Source organism: Schistocerca gregaria, chromosome 2, assembly GCF_023897955.1.
Source record: "Schistocerca gregaria isolate iqSchGreg1 chromosome 2, iqSchGreg1.2, whole genome shotgun sequence".
Classification (NCBI taxonomy): Eukaryota; Metazoa; Arthropoda; class Insecta; order Orthoptera; family Acrididae; genus Schistocerca; species Schistocerca gregaria.
In genome coordinates this window covers 671893444-671921169 of record NC_064921.1, presented here as the reverse complement: position 1 = coordinate 671921169, position 27726 = coordinate 671893444, and the positions used below count along the sequence as shown (strand labels likewise).

At 40.5% G+C, this 27726-nt stretch overlaps 1 protein-coding gene across 8 annotated transcripts in view; it reads left to right on the top strand.

Annotated features, from left to right (window-relative positions):
- LOC126334718 (transmembrane protein 94) overlaps positions 1 to 27726 on the top strand; it is a 461078-nt gene that overhangs the window by 93825 nt on the left and 339527 nt on the right. For all 8 annotated transcript variants that reach the window (XM_049997238.1, XM_049997237.1, XM_049997233.1 and 5 more), the window contains 2 exons: positions 4141 to 4344; positions 17900 to 18064. In XM_049997238.1, coding sequence (XP_049853195.1) covers positions 4141 to 4344; positions 17900 to 18064 — 369 coding nt within the window. The remainder of the gene's footprint in view (positions 1 to 4140; positions 4345 to 17899; positions 18065 to 27726) is intronic.

Here is a 27726-nt window from a genome sequence, read left to right as displayed (position 1 = left end):
TGCATTTGTGTCTTGCCTCGAAACAAAAAAGTCGCTCCTGTCAAGATTTGTGTGAACAGAGCTCCTTCATAGTGTGCTGATAGTTTTGGTTGTGTATGCTAACTTTGGTTTGGAGCAAGAAGGGTTACGCAAGCTGTTAAGTCCTCACACTTGTGCACAACGAGATGCCCTTAGGCCAAAAACTTACTCCTGTTAGGGTGCACATGAAACTTATGATGCTGATAGGGAAGATGAAAGGAGACAACATAGACTAGTGCATGAAAGTGAAACTGAAGAAAATGCCATGAAAGACTCTGAACTCTGTTCTCACTAATCAACAACTTGTTAGTTACAAGGAACTGGAGAGCACCTGAAAATTGTATCAATTCTGGAATCACCTCCTGCCACAATTTGATCTGCCAAATGACAGTTGCAATTGACGTCCCAGTGTCTGCAATGTGCCCCAGCCACTTGCCTCATCTTCAGTTCATCTTGGCTGCAGACACATGGTGGGAGTCAATAAAGTATGAGTGTATTGAATCAAATTGTCCAGCTTCCTCCTGTAATAGCGCAAGTTGAACTGTCTCATGCAGAGACAAAGGTGACGCCTTGACATCACCTCCAATTGTAGGTTGATGCATACGTCTATTGCGCTCACCTCTGCCTCCTGTCTTAATGCATCATTTCTTCCTTAACTTGACCCCAAAGTATACACCTACAGCACAAAATGGTGCAGTTCCTATCAACGAACATTTCAAGATCTTCACCTTGCTTCTGTATCAGGGTAGACTTCTTGTATCTGTAGTAAATTACATGGAAGAGACAAAAGTCGTTGGTACCTCTTAATATCGTGTTGCACAATCCCTTTACTCGGTGTAGTGCAGCAACTTGATGTGGCATGGACTCAACAAGTTGTTGGGAGTCCTCTGCATAAATGTTCAGCCATGCTGCCTCTATAGTCGTCCATAATTGCAAAAGTGTTGCTGGTGCAGGATTTTATGCACAGACTGACCTCCTGATTATGTCCCATATATGTTCGGTGTGATCCATGTTGAGCAATCTTGGTGACCAAATCATTTGCTGTAATTATCCAGAATGTTCTTCAAACCTATAATGAACAATCATGGCACCATAAAAATACCATCGTTGCTTGGGAATGTGAAATCCATGAATGGCTGCAAATTGTCTCCAAGTAGCTGAGCGTAACCACTTCCAGTCAATGATCAGGTTAGTTAGACCAGAGGACCCACTCCATTCCATTCCATTCCATGTAAACACAGCCCATACTATTATGGATCCAATACTAGCTTCCACAGTGACTCATTGACAATGTGGGCCTGTGGTTTCATGGGGTCTGCGCCACACTCAAATCCTACCATCAGCCTTACCAGCTGAAGTCAAGACTCGTCTGAGCAGGCCACAGTTTTGCAGTTATCTAGGGTCCAACCAGCATAGTCACGAGTCCAGAAGAGGCACTACAGGTGATATGCTGTTAACTAATACACTCACGCCATTCTTGTGCTGCCATAGCCCGTGAACGCCATATTTCTCCACACTGGCCTAATAGATAAATTCATCATATGGCCCACATTGTTTTCTGAGGTTGTTTTATGCGGTTTTGCTTGCCATTACCATTGACAACAGTATGCAAATGCCGCTGCTGTCAGTTGTTCAGTGAAGGATGCTGCATTGTTGGTGGTGAGAGATAATGCATGAAATCTGGTTTTCTTGGTACACTCTTGACACTGTGGCTCTTAGAATGTTGAATTCCCTAACATTTTCTGAAATGGAAAGTCCCATGCACCTAGCTCCATCTATCAATCCACATTCAGAGTCTGTTAATTCCCATTGTGCTGCCACAACAATATCGGAATTTCACGTGAATGACCAGAGAATAAATGACAGCTCTGCCAATGCACTGCCTTTTATGCCTTGTGTATGCGATATCACCACCATCTGTATATGTGCATGTCACTATCCCATGACTTTTGTTATCTCGTTGTACACCTCTCTTGTCTGAATATCTCTCTGTTAACTTATTAGCTAATACCTCAAACCTGTTAGCACTCTCTAAACTTTCCATTGATTCCATCAATGGATGGGAGGCTCCCAACAGCTTAACTGAAAGTCATCTTGCCATTAACTCATTTGACCAAGATCGTGAACATTTGTAAAGTTGTTCACATTTTCAGTGGGTTTTGCGAAGAAAGAGGGAATGAAATTTACTGCAGGGAAAGTGCTCATCTGATTTGTTTGTGACACAACAGGAAAATCTTCCCTGAAAGTATTAGCCCATCAGTGGTCGTTTGCATACTCAGGTCAACATTGTAAACAGGCGGCAACTCTCGTCTTGCTCATAATCATTCCTCTAATTCCTGGTTTCATAACGTAAGAATTCTAGTTGCTCCCACTAAGCCTGAACGGAGTCCCTACCACCACTTTCTGCTCCACTTGTTGCCTACAAATATGTGGAGGGCATTTTGTCCTTTAAAAAAATTCAAATATACTTATCGGCACAGTGAGAAGCGACATGCGAAGGGCAGTGGCAGCGACAGTGCATGCAGGCAGCTGGGACCAGTGGCAAGTGGCACCCATCTGGAGGCGGCGTGTGACCAGCGGTAGCTGCTGGCTGCAGTGGCAGCAAGGTGCACTGTGGCCCCCACATTTGAACTTGGAATGGCTAGATAAGGCAGCCACAAGTGGGGAGTGCACTTATGAATGGGTGGCATATGATCAGTGACTGCAGCCTGCAGTTTGGAAACAACCAACAAGTCCAACAGTGTTGAGAGCTTGCCTAGGAAACAGGCTGCGGCAGTTGGTGGTATGTTGGAACCTCTGGGTGGCAGCAGGACACACCGACTGTAAACAGCATATCTTTGAGCTTGGTCCATCATAGCAGGTGCAGGCTACATGTAATTCACATATGGTCGGCAAGCTGCAGATTCCGTGACATCGTAAACTCACAGCACAATGCCCACGCTGTGTGCGTCTAGATAGTGTGCAACTTTGTACGGCATGGTATAGTGGACTTCGCTCAGTGCTCAAAGTGGTATGTGTTGATGAAGTGAGCACCAGACAGCGAGTAAGCAATAGAGAGAGAGAGAGAGAGAGAGAGAGAGAGAGAGAGAGAGAGAGAGAGCGTGTCGTACTTGCTGCGCTATCTGTGTCTCTGTGTATAGCATGTGATTCTGTCCTGTTCCCGTGCTTTCTAATGGTTGCCTACAGATATTACGTGAAAAGTTTACCCCGGTCAGCAACGTTTACTGGATTTAAACACCTCTGCCCTGAAGTATAGGCTGGTTTTGCATGTAGGTCACATGAAAGAGTGCCAGCTATTGTCAGAAAAACCATCATTGAGAAAAAAATGTAAATTATCAACAAAATACTCCTTATAACCCCCCAAATGGATGGTGGCTTGAGAAAAACAAAACTACTTAATGTTGTCCCTCCATAATCTTTAATCACTTTCCATGTGTGGTCATTGTACAATGTATAGATATGTGTAAGACCAGATGGTCCAGCTTTCGATTTCTTTGTACTAATGCCATCTTCTTTCCTTTACAAACTTCATTGAGTATCTTCTGTTTACCATGGAAAGCTAGCAGCTCTGTGTTAAGAGATGTCGAATTTACCATAACAGTTGATATTGAAGGCAAGTATTCACATTCAGGTCATGAGATGTATCATATTTTAACTTGTCATCAGTGTGCTCCTAGAGAGCTGCCAAGTTCTGTGGATTTGCCAGAATAATTTTGTAGAGGTTGTCAGGAGAGGTAGGGGATGCAATCAAGCTAAGTTAGTATATGAGGAATGCATGCCGGACATCAAGATATGTGAACCAGTGTAAAATTTCTTACATCTTGGCACTAATGTTTCACCATAGCAAATACTCTTATTCGGAGTAAAAGAAATTATTTCATTTCCTAAATTTTTAAACTGAATTCATAATTTTAGATTCACATAATTGTAATTGATTTATCTGTAGATCACCCAATCATATTTTTCTTATCATGTGTATTTTAATCACTCCTTTTTGTTGGGTGAAAACATTTATCCATGATTCATATAATACCCAAAATTACAGTATGTATTACATGTCTCTATTTTCATCAAACGGTTTCAATTTTTGCTATAGCAATGATATAATCTGGAATATTTCAGGGATGCACATTGGCGGTCAGTTGTCTTCGATATGTTTATCTACATCCTTGGGCAGGAGCAGGCCCATGGCCAGAAATGTTCCTTACTCAACTCGTGAGTGTTTCTCTCCCATTTTTGCCACTGGTTTTCCCTGCAGCATGGCTGTTGCTTACGTGTGTTGGCACTGCTCGCATCCATGCCATACTCCATGCAAATATCAAACAGGTAAGTTTTGAAGACAAAAACATGCTCATTTTTAATCTTTTTTTTGTGTACCACCCCATGTACTAAGTTGACATACTATCACAGTGATGTAATTTGAGGCCATGTGAAGGCCTTTGTATGTATTTAGCACTGAATGTTCAGCATATTTAATGATGAAATCAGTTTTACTTAGTATAATTTTGTGGAAGACATATACAACAAGCAAGTAAGTGACAAGGTTGGTGCATGTTTATTGATATATGGCGTATTGTGTCTTACAGTGTTTGAAACCAATTACCTGCAGGTAAACTGTTCTCATGTTCCATATGAATGGTGGAAGCACTGATAATGTGACATTTCTTCATGTTCCTTACATAAATTATGGCTTCTAGTATTCCCTCTTATAGACTCTGTAGAAGACCGGTATGACTTGTAGTCCATACTTGCCTCGTGAAAAATAGTGCTGAATGTGGTTGGATCAGCTTGTTAACGAGGAAGGGGGGAGCGAGGGCGAGGGGAGGTATAACCCTGCTTCTGCTTCCTTCTATTCAAGTTTGTGAATGTGAAGTTTTCCCCTGTGCAACCTATTCATTCTGTGCTTTTGGCTTTTGTATTATTTTAAACTGATGATCACTGTTTGAATTTCCATATCAAGATGAATGTATATCTCTTTTTTAAAATGATTTTTATTTTATTCATTCTAAAAAGACTGAGTATCCAGGTTAATCATTATATCATACTACACTTTCCCCTATAATTTAGTCTTCTGTAAACAATGAGCCATTTTTCATTACATATTTTCTAGTGTTTTATATATTCATCTAGCCAGAACATAAAACTTGCATTCATTCATTGACTATTTCATTTTATAAATTCATGCTCTTTTTTCCCCCTCATTTTTGGCTTACTTGACATTTGACCCCATCATTTTGGATACATATATGCAGAGACTTTTGGGTCTAAAGCATGGCTGTTGCTTACATGTGTTGGCACTGCTCGCATCCATGCCATACTCCATGCAAAGTCTGCATTTTTTTTACAAAATTATATGCATTCAAAAAAATTTATGAAAGATTCACTTTGGTTGATTAAATAAACCTATTGTTATGCAGTATCTGAACTATGCTCTATAACTGAAAATAAGGTTCCTTTTTTATCTCTATATGTGACTGTACATGACACTCATTTAAAAGTAAATAACATGTTTTGATTCATTCCACATGTTTGTGCCAATATAAGCTAATGGATCGATAAAATATCTGTCTTTCTTTTTAAATAAATATAGTTGTAATGCTACTGTTCTCAATTTTTATAGAATACAGTGAAAGGTTTTATAAAAACTTCTCTTCTTTCTTATTTCATTAATCACCAAGAAGACATTTCAGTTTCTTTAAACTGTCTTTGTGTTACTAACCGATGTTGTCAGATTTAGTACTGTAATTGTACACACAAATTGTGATGCTTGTCTCATTTGGGCCTCTACAATTGAGCTGAAACCACATTTTACGCATGTTTTCACTTTTTTGAACATTCAAAACCAATTTTTTTTAGTTTTTGTAGATGTATTTGTGCAGTATCGTACTTCATACCATTTATAACCCATTTTCTGAAAAGTAAATTCCGAAGCAACATATCACTGTGAAGCAGTGTGCTAGCTGATGACATCACAGGCAACAAATGACTTAAATGGATCATTTTAGTGGGCCTTCAATGAATTTCATTTCTGTATTTTTTTAATTCTGAAATTCATGAGGAAATAAGCATTTTATGTGCATAAAATGACACAATTAAACATTTAAAATATTTTCCACAAAATAGTCAGGTACCTTATTCCAACATTTTGAACTTAGTGTCAATAAATTGCATTTTCTGTGGCCATAGATTTTATCTGTAAGAGAACACTCACAGTATACAGCGAAAATAAAGGAAAAAATTATGTCTGAAATGGAAGAATTACATTCAGTTTGTATTAACAGATTTGAACTTCTGACAGAGAAACATATATGTGTAATGTAAAAACAATTAAAAAAACTGTGGAGACTTAGCAACTAATGGGGAGAAACATTTTGGGAGTTATTAGGAGACAGACAAGCAGAACGGAGTGGAAGATGTAAAAATGAATGTGATGCAGTTGGAATTGGAAGTTGGCAGCTCATGTAACCAGGTAAATGGATGGTAGGTGGGCCAAGTATGTTCTGTGATGAAATCCTGGAGAAAATAAGAAACTGAGATGACACCCTAATGGAAGGCAGATTCATGACATTAGGAAGCATGCAGGAATACCATGTGGGAGGCCTTCATCCAGCAACAGATGCTAGATGACTGATCTACATCCACCGCTACACTGACATACACATCCATACTCTGCAAACCATCATGAAGAACGTGACAGAGGGCACTTCCCATTGTGCCACTTTTCAAGGGCTTCTTCCTGTTCTATTCATATATAGAGTGCTGGAAAAATGGATCTTAAATAACTGAGTGTGTGCTATAATTAGGCTACTTCTGTCTTCGAGCCCCTGTGTGGGAACAATACATAGAGGGTTGCAGTAGTTTTTGGATTCCTCAGTTAGAGGTGGTTCTTGAAACTTTGTAACTAGGCTGCCATGGGACTGTTTGCATCTATCTTGAAGCATCAAACAGTTCAAGTTGTTCTGCATTTCCTAGACACTCCCCAATGGGTCAAATAGTTGTGTGACCTTTTGTATTTCACTTATTTTTATATTGCATTTCTCCAGTATCCTATCGATGATGGCAAAGGTGAACTAAATAAATAATAACAGGGCATAAATTCTACATCTACATCTACGTGATTACTCTGCCATTCACAATAAAGTGCCTGGCAGAGGGTTCAATGAAGCACCTTCAAGCTCTCTCTCTACCATCCCACGCTCAAACGGGGCGTGGTAAAAACGAGCACTTAAATTTTTCTGTGTGAGCCCTGATTTCTCTTATTTTATCGTGATGATCATTTCTCCCTATGTAGGTGGGTGCCAACAGAAAGTTTTCATAATCGGATGGGAAAACTGGTGATTGAAAGTTCATGAGAAGATCCCGTCGCAATGAAAAATGCCTTTGTTTTAATGATTTCCACTCCAATTCACGTATCGTGTCTTTGGCACTCTCTCCCTTATTTCATGATAATACAGAATGAGCTGCCCTTCTTTTTACTTTTTTGATATCATCTGTCAGTCCCATCTGATGTGGATCCCACACTGCAGAGCAATACTCCAGAATAGGGTAGACAAGTGTGGTGTAAGCAATTGCTTTAGTAGACCTGTTGCACCTTCTAAGTGTCCTGCCAATGAATTGCAGTCTTTGGTTTGCTCTACCCAAAACATTATCTATGTGATAGTTCCAATTTAGGTTATTTGTAATTGTAATCCCTAAGTATTTAGTTGAATTTATAGCCTTCAGATTTGTGTGACTTATCGCGTAATTGAAATTTAGTGGATTTCTTTTAGTATTCATTTGAATAACTTAACACTTTTCTTTATTCGGGGTCAATTGCCACTTTTCACACCATACAAATATCTTATTTAAATCATTTTGCAATTTGTTTTGGTCATCTGATGACTTTACAAGACAGTAAATGACAGCATCATCTGCAAACAATCTAAGACGGCTCCTATATCGTTAATATAGATCAAGAACAATAGAGGGCCTATAACCCTTCTTTGGGGAATGCTGTATATTACTTCTGTTTTACTCAGTGACTTTACATCTATTACTATGAACTGTGACCTTTCTGACAGGAAATCATGAATCCAGTTGCACAGCTGAGGCACTATTCCATAGGCACGCAGTTTGGTTAGGAGACACTTGTGAGGAATGGTGTCAAAGCCTTCTGGAAATCTAAAAACATGGAATCAATTTGAAATCCCCTGTCAATAACACTCATTACTTCATGAGTATAAATAGCTATTTCTGTTTCGCAAAAACGATATTTTCTGAATCTGTGCTGACTATGTGTCAGTAAACTGTTTTCTTCGAGGTACTTCAAATACAGCATATGTTCCAAAACCCTACAGCAAATTGACATTAGTGATATGGGCCTGTAATTCAATGGATTACTCCTACTTCCCTTTTTGGGTATTGGTGTGACTTGAGCAATTTTCCTTTCTGTAGGTACAGATCTTTCTGGGAGTGAAAAGTTGTATATAACTGCTAAATATAGAGCTATTGTATCAGCATACTCTGAGAGGAACCTGACTAGTATACAATCTGGACCAGAAGCCTTGCCCTTATTAAGTGATTTAAGCTGTTTTGCGATACCAAGGATATGTACTTCTATATTAGGAGTATTTCTCTATCAGAGTGAGTGGCTATGGAGCACTGAAAAATTGCTACGATGTGTGCGATCGACATCATGTTAAATTAATAGGGAACATCACTTACATATATAGAAGGGGTTTCATAGGCTTGTTTTACTCCCACAGGTGTGCTGAAAAATCTGGGTTAGTACTGAATACTTCAAACCATGTGAAAATCTGCTTTAATCCTCGAGCAGGTGCACTTGTGAATAAAGAGTGCTAATCATAAATAACATTGTCTTATAACATTCCATAGTTGTTTCACAGTTCTGCGTCCATACCTATTCTTACATTACTGATTCGACTAACACAGTGATAAGTTGTGTCATCATACATCCAAGTGAGCAGCAGTAATATAAAATGAACAGCAAGCTTGGTGAGAAAAAATTTACAATTTGTTCAAGAAAATGACCCAGATTCTGAGCTAACAGCACAATCCCACAATGAGGAAGTTATCTGTAATACAAATAAGCAGTTGGCAGGAATCTAACGCAAATGTGTTGCTTAATGCTTAGAGTGGGTTATTACTGTGGGTTAACACTTGTACATGTCAAAGAAGTGATATAATGAAAGTTTGTTTTATTATTGTTTAATTAAACAGGATTTAGCCCTTGTAATTTAAGTTTATTTTATCATTGTTCAATTAAACTAAGTGTAAACTGTGATTTTTTTCATACATATTTACCTTGACAACATAAAGACAGCTATTATGTGTATACAAAGTATACCATGTTCCTGCTCTTGCTACGAAAAACAGCATGCTCACTCAAGGGTTAAAATTCCAGGAATTAGGTTCCAGATGTTCCTGTTCTGTGGTCCCCTACATACTATGCCTGTGTTCACAGCTTGTAGTCTTGAAGTAGCATTTTCACTTCCCGCGCACGGGATCCTGGGTTCAATTCCCAGCGGAGTTAGGGATTTTCCCTGCCTCGAGATGACTGGGTGTTGTTGTGTTGTGTTCATCATCATCATCTCATCATCATTCATCCCCATTACGGTCGGAGGAAGGCACTGGCAAACCACCTACACTAGGACCTTGCCTAGTCAGCAGTGCCCGTCCCCTATGCTCCTTGGAGTATGGGACCTCATCATCATCATCATCATCATCATCATCATCATCATCATCATCATCATCATCATCATCATCATCATCATCACCACCATACTATGCCTGTTGTAGGTATCATACAGATATAATTTCACCAATATCAGCTTAATCAGTGACAATAAACAATCATTCTTCCCACAATATATTTGTGGAATTAGGAAAAGAATCTTAATTCAGGTGCAATGTTTGTGTACTTGGTGTCAAAAATGATTTTAAATTATATAAAGTTTTTTAAATTAGTCTTGCATGCAGATGTAACTAACAGCACAAATGCAGTAGATATACAAATGAATTTGTTGTTGATCTTTTGGAACTTGACGTTTATCGTGGAAATTTAAATAGAAGAGAGGGAAAAATATATAATGCTGTAAAAAATATTATGGGAAAGATAGAGTGCTACTCACCATATATTGGAGATGCTGAGTAGCAAAGAGGCATAACAAGAAGACTGTCAAACAAGTAAGATTTTGGCCAAAAAGGCCTTCATCTGAATTAGACAACACACTCACAGGTGTGCACAGACACACACACACACACACACACAAAAGAACGCAGTCTTTGGCTGCCGAGACCAGACTCCTGAGAGTATGCGTATGTTGTCCAGTTCAGATGAAGGGCTTTCTGGCCAAAAGCTTACTTGTCTGACAGTCTTTTTGTTGTGCCTCTCTGTGACTTAACATCTCTGCTATATTGTGAGTAGCAATCTATCTTCTTCATAATATTGTCATTATTCCGTCCTGGGTTTTCCATTGTGTAATGCTGTAAAAAGTTGTACGTAAATTACTACAGCAGTACAACAGATTATAAATTAATAAGTTGCCAGAATAGTGGTTTGCAGCTGCAGTTGTGTACTAAGACATACATTAAATTTTCATGTTTCTCTTGGAGATAAAAACAAAGATTCTTTTAATCTATGTATTGACTGTCTTCTGTATTCAGTAAGGCACATTTTCTTGCTTCTTTAGGATAATTTTATATGTCTAAGGATTATGACTTTACTTTCATCTGTTTCTCAAAAGGTAACATAAATTTTTTTAGGCGTGCTGTTCTTTAACTTATTAACTTGGGGTTGATGAGAAATGAATATGTGAGGTTAAGTGAGATGGGGTATGGTCAGTTGCTCTGTTATTTCCCATAGCTCCCCATTAAAGCATGACAGATATTTATTTTCACATTGTTCCTTTCATATATGTGGTGTGTCATGATATTCTAGCATTTTTTCCCCTTATCGAACTGAATCTTACTTCCAGTGAAATGTCCATTGTAAAGCATATTCCCAACAAATAAAAATTGTGTACTAGATAGGGATTCCCAGAAATTTAATTTTCAAAGGCATTGCTCTTACCAAGGAAACTATTAACAGCCTGACTCACAAAGCTTCAGTCTGCTAGAACCTCTTTCCTACTCTTCCAAGTTTCACAGCTGTCATCCATGCCTAGCTGGAATTATTCAAGAATAATTTTTTACTCTGCAGCTGAGTGTGTGCTATAATGGAATTGAGTGAGCTATGGCCATGCTTAGATGCCCCGTTGCCAGGACTGTTGCATGTGGAAAGTAAAGGATTGGTATGACACACTTTTCATTTGTGACGTTTCATCTTGGTGAACACTTCATTGTGAAGCAACTTAATCATTATTGAAAAACAATCAAATGCATCCCTTTTTCAAGGATTATATGTAGAAGAGTTGTTGTAGAGTTTGCAAGATTAGGTGGAAGTACTGACAAAGTGAGGCATGAAGTATGCTGGGGGCACTCAGTTGGTAAAAATGTTGTCTACAAGAATGTTGCAAAGTTCAAGTCCTGATCTAGCACAATGTTATTGTCTGTTCATAAGTTTCTTTACTTATTTCACTCATTTGTCTGTATATTTGATATCAAAATGTCAAGAACGAGTAACTACTTTTTTTCACTTTTGTTCCGTGTTATATATAATACATTTCATGGGTTAGGTTTCTACTGTAGTTTCAAAGCTATTGCTTAAAGTAGTGGTTTGTTACCTCATGTTATGTTACAGTTACTATTGGGAAAATGTAATTAATATTTGTCATTAAAACTTAAAGTTTTTGTAGAAAATGTAGATATGTGTTTTGCTCCCCGTTAATGGTTATTACATTGCAATACACATCATGTAGTACCATGTCAATATGAAAGAAATAAGGCTGCTTGCATTACTAAAGAACTATTGACTTTTGTGTATTAACATGCAACTCTTTTTTCAACAGGAAACTTAAAACTTACAAACTAATATGTTTTACAGAAATTGATCAAATTAGGGGCTGTGGCCTAGGTGCTTACTAGAGACATGTTTTGTGCTCCACCAGAAAACGTCATGCGAGATCTGACACATGTGAAATGAAACTGATGCTGGAAGCTTACCAGATATGTTCAATTAGTGATGGTCAACATTTGAGTCCACACACACATCCACACTTATTCCTTCTATTGCTCATAGCATTTCACATGTTATTTTCTGTGAGGCTGCATACCATTTTTATCTTCTGCTGGCACACGAGAACACATCTGTAGTAAATTGCCCAACCATTCACACAGACTTTATAATTTTGATTAATCCTGTCATATTGTTTAGAATAGTTCAAGGTAAAAAATTTAGCTGTGCACTTATACACCGTGGCAAATACTTTCCATGGGAATACAAGCAGTCCCCTTTCCTTTTGTGTTGACAACAATACAATCACAAATGAAAATCATTCATGAATACAATCAGTATTTGAGGCAGAACAGTAGTGTCACATACCAGCTGACAGAACAGGAACAGTCTGAGTAGAAATGAAAGGCATATAAATTAAATACCTCAATTCCTATCACAAATCTAAATACCTCAATTCATATCACAATTCTTATGTAAAATCATTTCTCCTGGACAACTACTTGAATTCCATGGCCAAGTTTTTATTGAAAAATTAGAATCCTATAAAAAAAGACAATTAATTTTTAAATGTAGTAACCTGAGTAGGACAAAAAAAATATGTTCATTAATATCTGTAAGAGTTCTGGAGAGCAAATGTTCCAAGAAGGGTCAAGTAGTATATTACTTACTCTTACAGTTTGTCCTCCCACATATGTTTCATGAAAGGAGGTAAGGACAGGACTGATTTAAGGTCCAAGGGCCTGAGTGGCCACTTGGGGCATCAAGCTGAGTGGCGTGTCAGAGGTGTCTGATTAAGTCTCTATGTCATTAGGCTCAGATTTCACTTACTGTATACATTCTCAAGAAATACGTTACCACTTTGGCATGTTACATGTTACAAAATGCTGTAAACTCTTACCTTCTAAAGAAGGTGATCCATGTACCATCTTCACATTTGGATTCAAAACTGTACTCATCTCTGCAGATTTATGATTTATTTCAAACATCCCTGTATCATTGTGTAAATCTTAAAAGACTGTACAATCTGCTGTCTGAGTTCTTCAGCTGTGTCAATGAGAGTGCTGTACACTTTTGAGATGACTCGAGACAGAAAATTCCAAAGGATTGAAGTTAGGTGACCTCGGAGACCAAGGTACAGGCTACATTTGTCTTCAACGCTATTGGTACCTAGATGTCATATTATATCCGCTGCAAAATGTTCCTGTGCCCTATAATACATTGAAACCTGATAGTCAAGGGAAGGCAGGATTCGGTTACGATTGTGGATGGGGCTGTAATCAGTTACTATTGGTTGCCTTTTACAGTTACACACAATTTATTTTAAACCAGTAATTCCAGACTCAACAATAAATAAAAATACCAGATGTTATTAATGAAGGAATAAACAGCTGTGTAAATAATAGTGTTTTCAGAGAGTTACAATTTAGCAAATCACCATTAAATACAGATACAGCAGATAATGTTTTAAAAGCAAGCCACTGTGATCTGAACGGAAGGCCTTACACACCAAGAATGGCAATAAATTAAGAATTGTTTCAAACTCGGTGCAACATACAAATTACAGGCATTTAAATATTAAAGGCAAGTCACCACAAACACAGCAGAGGGCATTTGATGCCAGGAATGGCAGTAAATAAGGTTTTAAAGGCTTAATGTGTAAATACAAATACCAAATTAGAATTTTAAAGCAAGTGACCACAATCATGGATGAATGCCTTACACGTCAGGAACAGCAATAATATAAAAAAATTTAGAAACTTGCTGTAAAACAGCATATACAATAGCAAACATTAATAAATAAATAAAACAAGCAACTGATCACCAAACAGGTGAAATAAGATGATGGTAAACTTTGTAACATCCACCCTTAACATCCATTGAACACTACACTGTTAGATTTATTCCAGAAGGTGACCAGAACTATTAACTAGGCATATATAGCCTTTAATGTAGGCATTACAAGGTATTGTAATAAATAATACAATAATTAAACACAAGGACCACTTCATAAGTTTCTTAAAGGGTACTGAGGCAGATTATATCTGCAGAAGGTGTGGACTGAAGGAGCGTTATGCTGAACTACTGGCCATCAGACCTCCTTTTAGAACACACGTCTTACAAGAACCAAAGGGCCAGAGACGGTGCTCCAGGAATCGACCTCTGAGAAGGTTCGACAACAAACACTTTCGCAAGCAATGAGATAGGCAACCAAGAGTTGCATTCACTTCACAAGATGGTAACTCAGACTTGTGGCAGTCCAACGAACGACTAATGATAATCTTGCTGAAGCTACGTGATGTCCGATAAACCAAATGCAATGATGGAACAATACGCCAAAACCGTAATCGGCAGTCTGCACTACGTCCCCAGAATACTGTGCGTAGAGCACTGGGAATGAGAAAGGAATCACTACCACCAGAGTTGAAGAATCACCAACTGGCCTACAATCAAGAAAGCTGTCAAAACTACACGCCTTACTGGACAGTAGTGGCAAGGCGAGCAAACGTACGCTGCCGTTACATACACTTACCCCAGGGCAGGCAACTGGGGCGTTAGCAGCCATCAGGCAAGATAAATTACCGCTGGCTGAACATAACAAGTTGAAAGCAGTAAATAGTAATAAGAAGTCGAGGAAAACTAATCAGATCCTCCTTCCCCAAGCACTCCACTCGCTGTTCTTCACCTCAGCGACACTACGAGCAGCAACACGAATCCAAGTTACTGGAGAATCGCTAGATATCACAATGGTGGAGGTTTCTCTATGTGGATTGAAATGCACTCATCTCAAAGCTTGCTGGATCTGGCTTACGGCGAGGTCGTCCACCATCATGACCACAGCCCTCCATGTGGCAATCCGTATGTGCCGCCAGCTGTCCCTGCGTGTTCTGGCACTGCACGGACCTGGGTCCTCCTGAGTCCCCAACTTAACTGGCACACTTACACGACCCGGAAAAACGATGAAATCGTCCCAAAGATAGGGCAACAGTTACTACATACTGATAACAGCTGCTGCTGCCACTAGCAGACAGGACATGTTTGAGAAACCGAGTGGCACCAGTCAACACGAGGACAAGACAAACAACTGCAACCATGTGAACTAAACGATGGTGTCTGGCCTCCAAGAGAGGGTGTAAACTGACAAGTAGCACCAACGTAAGCTGCAGCATGGCTCATACATATAACGTATTCACCAATGCTGAGCAAGGTAAGGTATACCCTGGGTGAAATTTAAGCACAGTTAGATAAAGACTTAATTGAAAAGCTTACATTTCAAATACATTTGTACTAACTAGGATGATATTCCATAATGAAGCCAGTAGTCACTCATAATCATACATTATCATTCTCTCGCACCCTCCATATTATTTCTTGCCCACACAAGCATATTGCCTTTTCTTGTTGTGTTGGCCCTTTCTTCCTTCCCAGCCTATGCATTTTATCATTCTGCTGTGGATTTAATCTGTTTATTAGGTCTTCTCACTCTGAATTAACTGATGAAATTTAAGAATATGACAATTTAGAATCAATACATATGGAAATCAGCCTCACAGAGATATGGATGCTATAGGCCAAAACTAGAACGAAACATGAGAATGTAAAATATCCAGAAATAGGGAAACAAATTATTGTGAACATAAAAAGAAAAATACAAAATTGAAAAATGAGTAAGAGGGAACATGATGGTAAAAAATTATGATAATGAATACTGAAAGGAGGTAGACAGTCAACAAGAGAAATTAATCTAGCTATTGGTTACAAGACCAAATTGTACTGTTAAGTGACTACTCTCCCTCCCTCTCTTCTCCCTTTTTCTCTGGCAAGCGTTTCACATATTGAGAGGTTTGACTTTTTAAACTGAAGTGTCACTATCTTGTGCTTGCAGTTTTTGTATTTTATTCAATAGAATTAAAAAATTGAAATGGTGATAGTTAATATTTCCTTGAGTCTCCTATAAACACAGTATTTATCATGTGAACAAAAGTCACCTCAGTATGTACACATATTTTGTTTATAAAAATATCAGGTAATTTTTATATTGCCAAGAAACAAATAACAAATGTTTCTTAATATTATTCAAATTTAAGTAACAAGTAGAGAACTGAAATATAAGAAAACCATATAAAAAGGAACAATATCACCACAGTTTGCAGTAAATCTTTCCATTGGTGGGGTTGTGGTGGATAGTAGTAGTAGAAGACTGCATAGAACACTTTTGCTGTTGAGGCAGTCACCATACACCACTAATGTGCCCAAAAAATTTAACCTGTGATTGCTTGCATAAATGATGATAATTGAATAACAATGTTTTACAATCACATATTTACTTGTTTTCTTCAGTTTTGTAGTGTTTATATTCTTGTATCCTATTTTTACAAAACTTCTGAATTTTCCAATGTAGCCTTTTTCTTACATGTATCTGGCGTGTGAGTGATGATATGAGTTGGCTCCCTTAATTCCTTCTAAATTATGCATGAAACTGCTTTACCATTGGGGTGTAAGCAAAAAGAGTCTTCCCTAATGCGAAATAAGGTCATGTGGCTTCTTCATACTCATTAGTGGAAAATACTTATCACAAATGATATCGCAGTGCTTGTGTTGTTAACAAGAAAGTTGCAATTTTATGAAATACCTTAAGTGTATTCACACTCAGATTTTTCATCTTATGCGAGCAGTCACCTTAACTGCTTTGGATATCTGTGTATAACCCATGGCCAGACTTAAACTCACATATGTCACCATTCTTGCATCACAACGTGTGCTCTCACACACGTTATGTAGTACTTGTACAGGGGAGTACATTTTAATTGAATGTTGCTACCGGGTATCAATGGATAAATATGATCTCGCAGTGCCTGTGTTGTGAAGAAGAACAATGCAATGTTTCTTCGCTTGTAGTTGCCACAGTGCCTGTTCCTTTGGATGTGTGTGCGTGTCTGATGGAATATTTCACTGTTCTTTTAAACATCACAGACACTGGAATATCATATTTATTTGCCAACACCAGGCAACAAATGCCCTTTGTGTACAGGAATTACGTTATGTGTGTACGAGTACAGGTTGTGTTCAGGAATGATGACATGGGTCTTGCACAGACAGCCAAAGTGGATAAGGCAACTGCTTGTGTAAAGTGGGAAATGCAGATTTGAGTCCCGGTCCGGTACAAATTTTCGTTGTTGCCATTTCCATATACGGCTGATGGTTGTTTGTATTTGCAACTGCAAATACATTTCATGTTTTTATCATGTAGCTATCGTGGCTCTTTTTTTTTTTTTTTAGTACTGAACCTATTTCTCGTAAGAACTCTATTCAGGTGTCATGTCTCACATCAAGGTATTTGAACTGCAAATCACAAGGATGCTGATTACTTAATGTTATAGCTAGGGCGATAATTTTAGTTGTTGTGAACATGATGTTTTAATATATGTTGAGAAATTGGTGTGTCACTGTGACATTAAATGTTAACTTCTGTAAAGTCATAATACTTTCAAGGCATGAATAAGGATTCATAGATTAATCCAGGACTTTGCAGTGATTTAGAACTGTTTGGCAACATTGCCATACTGATGGTAGGCTGGGCAGCAGGAAATGAAGCATTATAAGTCACATAATTTGTTTTATTTTAAAATAGTAGGATAAATGAGGATGTTTTTCTGCTACAGAATTGTGTTTTTCATCATTAGTTTTTCTGTAGATGTAGAAAATCTTGAGTACATTCATACCAAATTATGTCTGTGTTATAGTAGAATATTTATTTATTTATTTTAGGTTCCTGTGGACCCATTTGAAGACACTGACCTCACAGAACCCAAACATGGTGCTGTAGATGTGAGCTGGAAAAGCGTGAAAGAGTATTTCCTGAAGGTGCTGTGGGGTAGTGGAGAAATACCATCTCGATCAGCAAATTTGTTGCATGTGCTGGGATCTGTGACAGTAAGTTAATTTTATCAATTTGTGATAATTCGACCAACTTCATATCTTGCATTTGACATCACTTTACCTTTTTATACATCTGCATCAGACTTAAGTAAGGCCATTGGCCAAAAGTAATAAGGAACTATTCTATTAAAAATTTTGTATTTAATACAAATTTTGAAAATAAATGCCTTCAAAATAAAACCCATTGGGCATAATGCACCTTGTTGTGATAGTGCCACGACATTTAACAGTGCCGCCACGACAGTACGCACAAACGGCGATAGAGGCGCTCCGCAAATCAGATGAGCGCGGGAGCGCCACCTAGCTACGAACTGCACCGGCCGCATGTCACGGCACAGCAGTCGAATACGAGAGACTGAGTTGTAATCATGTGATCAGCTATTGTTTCTAAGAGAGAGTGTGAAAATCCACGCAATTATTGTGATTAAAGGTTATAACACTTTTTGGCGACGAGGTCGGGATATTTTCACCGCGTTGTGGATTTGCGTGTTCGTGACAGGGCAGACATGGAACAGCTTATGCAAGCGCTCATTGAACAACAAACACAGCTGACGGCAGCGATTCAGGCGTTGTCGACGTCGCTTACTCATCGTCTGTCTTCCTCTTCTCCGCCTCCATTCCCTCCTTACGACGAGGCCGCTGAAGACTGGGAGAATTATGAGAAGCGTTTGCGGCAACACTTCTTGGCTTTCGGCGTTGTCGACGCTCCTATGTGTAAGTCGTTATTTCTATCTTGGATTTCCCCTCGGGTCTATCAGCTGCTATCTCAGTTAGCCCCTCTGCGGGAACCAGCCTCCCTGTCCTTCCAAGAAATGTGTGACTTATTGTCTGCCTATTATCGAACAAACACCCACGTCGTTGCCGCCCGCGTGGCGTTCTACCGGTGTCGTAAACAGCCCCATCAATCTTACCGGGCTTGGGCGGCGGAACTACATGGCCTGAGTAGGAAATGTCAGTTTGTCACGGACACTCATCACGAGTCTTATGCGGATTCAATGGTTAGGGATGCTATTCTACGGCTTGCTCCTGATAAAGAAGTTCGGCAACGTGCCCTACAACTGCCAAACCCGTCGTTGTCGGAAGTTCTAAGCATCGCTCAATCCTTTGAAGTGTCTCACGCTGCTGGCGCGCAAATAGACGCGTGGTGTGATGTAGGCGCTGTACAGTCAACTCTCGACAAGGACAATTTGCCTGTTGCACAGGAGAACGAAGATGTGGCGGCGGTTCACTCGCGTAAACAACGTCGCGTTGGGCCGCAACGCTCGCAGCGAAACCAGCAACCACAGAAGCCGGTTCGTTCCGCGCTTCCTTCTTGCCCCCGTTGTTTCGTACAGCACGACAGGGCAGCGTGTCCAAAACGTTGGGCCACGTGTAATTCATGTAGGAAAAAAGGCCACATTGCTTCTGTGTGTCAGTCCCATAAAGTTCCTGTCGACGAGGACGAGGCGTCGGACATGGATGTTCACTGTGTGCTTTCTCAAACAAATAAATTGTTTGTTACTGTTCGTGTTCTGAATAAAGACATCCGCATGCAAGTGGACACTGGCTCTGCAGTAACTCTCATTAATTCTCGCACGTATTTGGCGTTGGGCTCCCCTCCTTTGTCTCCAGTTACGCGCAATCTGAGGACTTATAATCAGCAGAAAATTCCTATCATGGGCCAGTTTGATGCTTCCACTGCCTACAAGTCTGTTGTTCGGCCCCTCACGTTTTATGTGGTGGATCATGCGGGCACTGAAAACCTGTTCGGTTATGATGCTTTCCAGTTGTTTGGGTTCTCCATTGATGATGATGTGCACCTCATATCTGAGGACATTCCGTATCAACAGCTTGATGGATTGTGTTGTGAATTTTCGTCCGTGTTCTCTGCTGGTCTGGGTTGTGCCAAGGATTTTGCAGCCCACATTACTCTTAAACCTACGGCTCGCCCTAAGTTTTTCCGGGCACGCCCTATTCCAGTGGCATTGCGTGCACCTGTCAAGGCTGAGCTAGACAGGTTAACAGCTTCAGGGATTCTCCTTCCGGTGACCTCCAGCGAATGGGCATCGCCGATCGTGGTGGTTTCTAAACCAAACGGGAGTCTGCGATTGTGTGGTGACTTTAAAGCCACTGTCAACGCTCAGAGCGTCATTGACACTTATCCTCTTCCTCGTCCTGAGGAGTTGTTTACCAAGCTCGCTGAGGGCCAGTTCTTTTCCAAACTTGACTTATCGGAGGCGTACCATCAGTTGCCGTTGGACGCTCCTTCCAAGGAATTTCTCGTTATCAACACTCCTTGTGGGTTGTATCAGTACCAGCGATTACCATTTGGCGTCGCTAGCGCACCGGCCATTTTTCAGCGGTTTTTGGAACAGCTCACGGCTTCCGTTCCCGGCTGCATAAACTATCTGGATGACATTGTTGTCACGGGAGCCTCCACTGCGGAGCACCTTCGTAATTTACGTTCACTGTTTCGGGTTTTGCATTCGGCTGGGTTGAGGTGCAATCTGGACAAGTCACAGTTCTTCCAACCCTCCATTGAGTATCTTGGTTTCCAGTTGTCCCGTGAGGGCATACGCCCTCTCCGTGAGCACGTTGCGGCCATTAACGCTCTACCCCGGCCGTCTACGGTCAAAGAACTTCAGGCGTTTCTAGGCAAGATTGCTTATTATCACAAATTCATTCCATCCGCAGCAGCGGTAGCTTATCCTCTGCATCAGCTGTTACGCAAAAACGTCCCCTTCTGTTGGTCCGACGGGTGTGAGCAGGCTTTTGTCCGCCTGAAGGCTCATTTGCAGTCGGCGCCTTGTCTTGCCACATTCCGTCCGGGTCAGCACTTGGTTCTGGCCACTGACGCGTCACAGTATGGCCTAGGGGCTGTTCTCGCCCATCGGTATGAGGATGGGTCGGAACGACCCATTGCCTATGCTTCCAAGACCCTCAACGAGGCGCAACGGCGTTACTCTCAAATCGAAAAGGAGGCGCTCACTATCATTTATGCTCTAAAAAAGTTCAGCGTTTTTTTGTATGGTTCTAAGTTTCACCTCATCACCGACCACAGACCGCTGGTCTCTCTGTTCAGCCCCTCGGCGTCACTTCCGGATAAGGCAGCTCACCGCCTGCAACGTTGGGCCTTATACTTGTCTCGTTTTCATTATGAGATTCACTATCGCCCCACGGCCCAGCACGCAAACGCGGATGCATTGTCGCGATTGCCGATGGGCCCCGACCCTGTTTTCGATCGCGATGAACTCCTCTGTTTCCACATTGATGAGGAAGAACGTCGTGCAGTCGAGGGCTTTCCACTTACAGGTTCGCAGGTCGCGTCAGCTACTGCGCGGGACCCGGTCCTGCGTCGGGTGATCGGTTTTGTTCAACGAGGTTGGCCAGACAGGACCGGGGGCCGGGCATCGGATCCCCTTCGCAACTACCATGCCTTGCGCCTTCGTCTGTTCGTGATGGTGTTGTTCTTCTGGCCACGGATGGCGCATCTCCACGGGTCGTGGTGCCAGCCTCTCTTCGCAAAGATGTTCTCAAACTGTTGCACGGAGGCCATTGGGGTTTTTCTCGGACTAAGTCCCTGGCCCGCAGGCACGTTTATTGGCCCGGCATTGATTCGGACATCGCCCATATGGTTGCTGCATGTGGCCAGTGTGCTCAACAACTGGCGGCACCTCGTACAATGCCCTCTCCGTGGCCTGATCCAGCTCAGCCATGGGAACGGGTGCACGCCGACTTTGCTGGCCCCTTCCTCGGTACTTATTGGCTACTGTTGATTGACGCCTTCTCGAAGTTTCCATTTGTTGTTAGATGTCCGTCGCCCACCACTGCGGCGACGACGCTGGCTTTGTCCAAAATCGTTGCGCTAGAAGGTCTTCCATCCACGATCGTCACGGACAATGGCCCTCAGTTCTCTTCGCAGGCCTTCCGTGATTTTTGTACTGGACAAGGGATTCATCATGTTACCGCACCTCCCTTCCATCCGCAATCGAATGGGGAGGTCGAGCGCCTTGTCCGCAATTTCAAATGCCAGATGAAAATATTCCTTAGTGATTTTTCCACAGATGACGCCCTGCTGCAATTTCTGAGTTCTTATCGCTTCACGCCTCTGGGTGATCGCAGCCCTGCTGAACTCTTGCATGGCCGCCAACCGCGCACTCTACTGCACCTGCTTCACCCTGTCAGGCCTTGTACTGTGTCCCCTAGTGCGGGAAAATACTCGGTGGGCGCCGACGTGTGGGCACGAGGGTATGGATCTCGCCCTAAATGGATTCCAGGGGTGGTCAAGGCTCTTCGCGGCCGCCGGCTTTGTGAAATCCGTACGGGCGACGGCACGGTTGTTCGCCATTATGACCAGATGCGCCCACGAGTGGTGGCCACGCCTGTGTCACCGCCCCATCCTTCGCCTCCACCAGCTTGAGACGCCAGTCCTGTCGCTGCTGCCGATCTACCGTCCGTGTTGATGCAGCCGCCGTCGCTGCCGCTTCCAAGTACTCCGGAACCGGCCCCAGTCGCGACGCCGCCTTCTCCGGGACCCATCTCGCTGGAGCACACTCCCAGGTCAATGACACCTATGGATGCTGCTCCGGAGTTTTCACCCATCATCTCATCCAGGAGGCACGTTCCTCGCACGAGCTTCCGTCCTGGACATTTTCGACCATACTCCCGTGTCTCTGCGCGGGATCTCCTCGGGGCCTCACAAGAGGCCATGGATGTCTCTGCGCTGTCCATGTCTCCAAGGAAGTGAGTGTTTATTTTTTTCAAGGGGGGAAAAGTGTTGTGATAGTGCCACGACATTTAACAGTGCCGCCACGACAGTACGCACAAACGGCGATAGAGGCGCTCCGCAAATCAGATGAGCGCGGGAGCGCCACCTAGCTACGAACGGCACCGGCCGCATGTCACGGCACAGCAGTCGAATACGAGAGACTGAGTTGTAATCATGTGATCAGCTATTGTTTCTAAGAGAGAGTGTGAAAATCCACGCAATTATTGTGATTAAAGGTTATAACACACCTATCAAAACATCTGACTCCCATTTGGAAAATATTTCAAAACTTGTCCAAAACTGTGATTGTACAGTGCTTGCAGTGTTAGTCCGTGAAAGCTATTCACTTTAACATATATTTTAATTTCTTGAACTTTTGAAAAAGCAGCTTTCCATTAGCTCATTTGTTTCCTTCTTTCTGAGTTGTGTGTATAACACCATGGTTCATTGTAATAAGGGATTATCAACATACCAGGTAAATTGATGAGTGTTCTTTTAGTTACAGGTACACCCTTTAATAGTTGAGGCTCTGGTCATGAGAGTTTTGTTTTAGTTCAGGACATTCACTCGATTTGTTTATTTACAACTCTTCAGAAACTTCATTATTTTGATTTGTGACACAATCTTGAATGGTTGGCTCTGTGTTCACAAGAGCATTAAGTCTTATGTTTAATCATAACTATATGAGTGGTTGGCACCCTGTTCATCTTTGAGTGTTTGGTGATGAGGAATTGTGTATGAAGAACTAAAATAAATGTGGAAATTCATCATGACAATGATGGGAAATTCATCATGACAATGATGCATGATGTTACGAGCTTGACTAATCACAATTTTGTACAAACTCATTTTACTTTCAAATCATCATTTGAAGTTCCTTTGTATGACTACAGGAAATCATAATAATTACTAAACATTATTTTGTGTACTATGATTACTACATGGCCTCATTTTGGATCCTTTCGGCATCTTTGTCTGTTTCATGTACAGGTTATATAGCCATAAATTATTTATCCATCTCCCAAGTGAATTAAAGGTGATAACAGACTTTAAGAATAAATTTGAACGCAAATAGAAATAATTGTGCATGACAACTTATTCATTTTTGAAACTAGTTGTTACATTTCATGACTTTGCGAGATATTGAAAATGTGATTGATTGAATAATAAGTCTGGTCAGACTGACTGGAGATAGCAGTAATGTGTGTGTGAGGTGTGCCTGCTTGTGTGAATGTGTATGTGTTTTTCTTTTTTTTGTGAAGAAGGCTTTGGTCAAAAGCTCAAAGTGTAACAGTCTTTTCATTTTGCCTATCTGCAAATCAGTTTATCATAATTTCGATAAGTAGAAATCTATCCTTTTCAGAAGTGTTGATATTTCAACCTGGATTTTTCATTGTTTGATTAATATTAGCAAGTCTCAGCCATCATTGACCACTTTAATTAGAGACAGTTTGATAATACTTTGCATGTTTCAATGGTCATCATCACGAATTCTCCAAAGTGTTTGCAACTGATTTCCTTGATGACAAATATGTTTTGACGATATTTACAGAATGAACAGAGAAAATTTATTCCTCAAGTGGCAGCAAATGCCCTTTTTAAATCAAGGCCTCCTGTTTCTGACAGGGAAAGAGAAAAATAGAGACTAATAATGGTTAAAACTGCACAGAAGTCTCTGTTGAAGGGAGACATAGCCAAAAGAATGAGAGTGGAAAATGTATTTTTGCTAATGGATGCAATTTGAAAACTTGATAATGTGGAAGTAGAAGAGAAGATAGTGATAAAGACAGACGTAGTTGGAACTGTCACTACCAAGCCACTAGATAGGCTTGATAGAGGAGCAGAAAAGAAATTAAAAAGGTATAGCACACGCATGAAAAACATGATTATTGTGTTACAGTGTGTATATCGCAAGAGAGTAATGAGTGGCAGTCACTCTTCCGTGTGTACTAATTTGGATTCATAGTTAACCAATGAGATTTTTGCACTATTCAGGGAGAATTTACTGGATGAAAAATGGGAAGAAGTTTACAAAGGTCACACAGTATATGATAAATTTTGTTCTCTTGTTAAAATGGTCTTACATCACTATGAATCAAGTTTTCCTTTAGAATGGCACCAGAGCAGAAATTAAATCCTTTTGTAAAAGTATTCTCTCAATATTATGAATCCAGTTTTCCTTTAGAATGGTTCTGGGGCAATTTTGTCAGAAGATGACACAAAGATTGGCTAATGTCAGTGTGCTTGTGGTAGGAAGAGAGGCCTTTATTTTTTGGGGAGGACTAGCTTCAATCAAGCATTATGTACTCCCAAGCAATACTGCAAAATTCTTAACTGTGTCATCAAAAACACAAAAACTATCCACGAAAAATGTGAAAATTCTAAGATCAAGGCAAGGACAATTTGGAGCATTATTAGGTGTGAAACAAATAAACTGTTTAGGACAAATGATTTTCATATCCCTGATGCCACAAGCAGTGACAGAGCTAATATTAAAATTAATTCAATTGCCACTAAGTTTTTTGAATTCCTTCTTGCATTGGCTGAAAACACAGGAACAAAAAATGATACAAAAAAGGCAGATCCATCAGATTTAATTAGAAAGGCATCGCATACTCCACCACCAAACATCAGTTTTGCAATATCGTGTGTTAGAAAAATCCCAAAAATCATTAGGTAGTGTTTCTGGCTGCAATGGTACTTAAACCAAATTTAAAATCTTGTGTCAACTTGACTGCGCGACCCTTGTGCTACCTTTGTAACTAGTCAATAAATCATTATGAATTTCTTGAGACTAAAGCACAGACTAATACTGCTCATTTATAAAAGTGTAATAAGCAACAGACTTCTAATTTGGAGTCACCTCCCACTCTCCTCGCATTCTCAAATTTTTTGAGACAGTAGCATATGGCAGTTCTAATTTTCTGAGAATAATCTTCTAACCCTAGCTTAGCTTGCCTCCTTTAAAGGATTCTGTATTGAGACCACAATATATAATCTCATAAATTTAGTTCTGGTAGAACCAAACAAAAATTACTCTGTTGGCATTTTCTGTGCTCTTACTGAAGTCTTTTATTATGTGTTGTAACCAGTTGTAACCGCGACATTATTGGTCGCGGGGTGGCCGAGAAAGCGCAGCGGGACCAAACGGAGAGTGGCCTGCGAACAAATAAACAAACAGAAAGGATGGACACGAAACAATGACGGACGATGGAGAGAGACCTTACGACGACAACACGCAAGAAGCAACGGAGTGGCAGAGACAACCAAACTAATCTAAGATGTTCACTAGTAATGAAAACAAAGAATAGTAAACACGCTGTCTGTTGTCGAGGCGATGTGTCGAGACTCGTGCAACGATTAGACTCGCTGGCTGAGCGAGAGGCAGGCGCTTATATACTCTATCGGGGGCGCCGCTATTGGCCACTGGAACCACATGTTCCACAGTGACACCCTCACACTAAATGCGGGCCAAGATGCGTGTGCTGCCACAGCTTACGGCGCGATAGTGCCGAGACCTCTATGGGTCTTCAACATCCATGATGTCTGGTGGGGATTCAAATTCCACGGCACACGGTACCAGATTATGTACATAAAAAAAAATTTCTAGGGAAATTAACATGGTGCAGCATATGGCCTGCCCCTGCCGAGGATGGAGTCCTATCATAACAACAGAAGTAGAGGGTCACATTAGAAAATGATATGATCGAAATAAGAAGAAATTAAGATTGGAGAAATATTGAGTATAACAGCACACAATGTTTGCCACTTGGCCCACTTTTATTCTTGGCCTATATAAATGATTTACTGAGGACAAAAACTGTCAGTTTGCTGATATCATAAATATATTAATAAAGATACCAAACCTACCCTTAGCAGACACAGCTAGAATATAATGGAATTGGCTTACACGTTGTTCACAGCCAACAGCTTAACTCATAATTTACAAAAACTCATATTATGAAATCCCAAGCCAATAGAAATGACTTTTAGGTACTACAAGTGGAGATCAAACCACATACACTGCATGATATTTCATTTTTCATCTAGGAACTACTGTGGTGGCACTGGCATATGCATAAATTAACTGAAGAGCACAGTCTGTCTCTTTTGCTCATAGAAATTTCTCTCATTGTGTTGACGTACAAACAGGGCTTCCAGCATACTTTGCAAACTTGCTTTTAATAGTGTCCTGTTGCACCATCTGCAGGGGCAATGTAGATAAGGCCAAAAAAGTATTTATCCCACAGAAGCATTCAATAGCACTATTGGGTAATGTTGATAACATAACACCTTGCCGAAGCCCCTTTTGCGGTCAAGGTATACTTATGTATCAATACTTATATTTCTTAACGATATTTATAGTGAATAAGGAGAATGACTGCAGGATGAATTCTGCAGTTCGCTACCACATATGAAAAGTAAAAATAATTTCCACATAGACTATGGATCTGTATCTTACAATTCATCAGAATTTTTTAACCTAGTGTTGCTAATTCCGTGTATCTCTAATTTTTTTATTGGACAATCTTAACATTATCAGTATGTAGGCAGTTGGTAGCTGTCTTTGTAAAAATAAGTACTTTATTTAAAGTATTTAATAAAAACATCAGCTGAGTAATACAAGAGGTGGAGCAGTGGAGCAATGACTTTTTTCCCTTCAAAATGCCTTTTTTCCCTCTTAATATAAATATGTGAACCAATGCAGAAATAATTCCTATAATTGCAATGAACAACAAATTAATCTACATTTTTGTATAAGTAACTCACTAACTATATTAAAAACAAAGATTCCAAGACTTACCAAGTGGGAAAGCGCCGGTAGATAGGCACAATAAAATAACACACAAACACACACACACACAATTTCTAGCTTTCGCAACCGATGGTTGCTTCTTCAGGAAAGAGG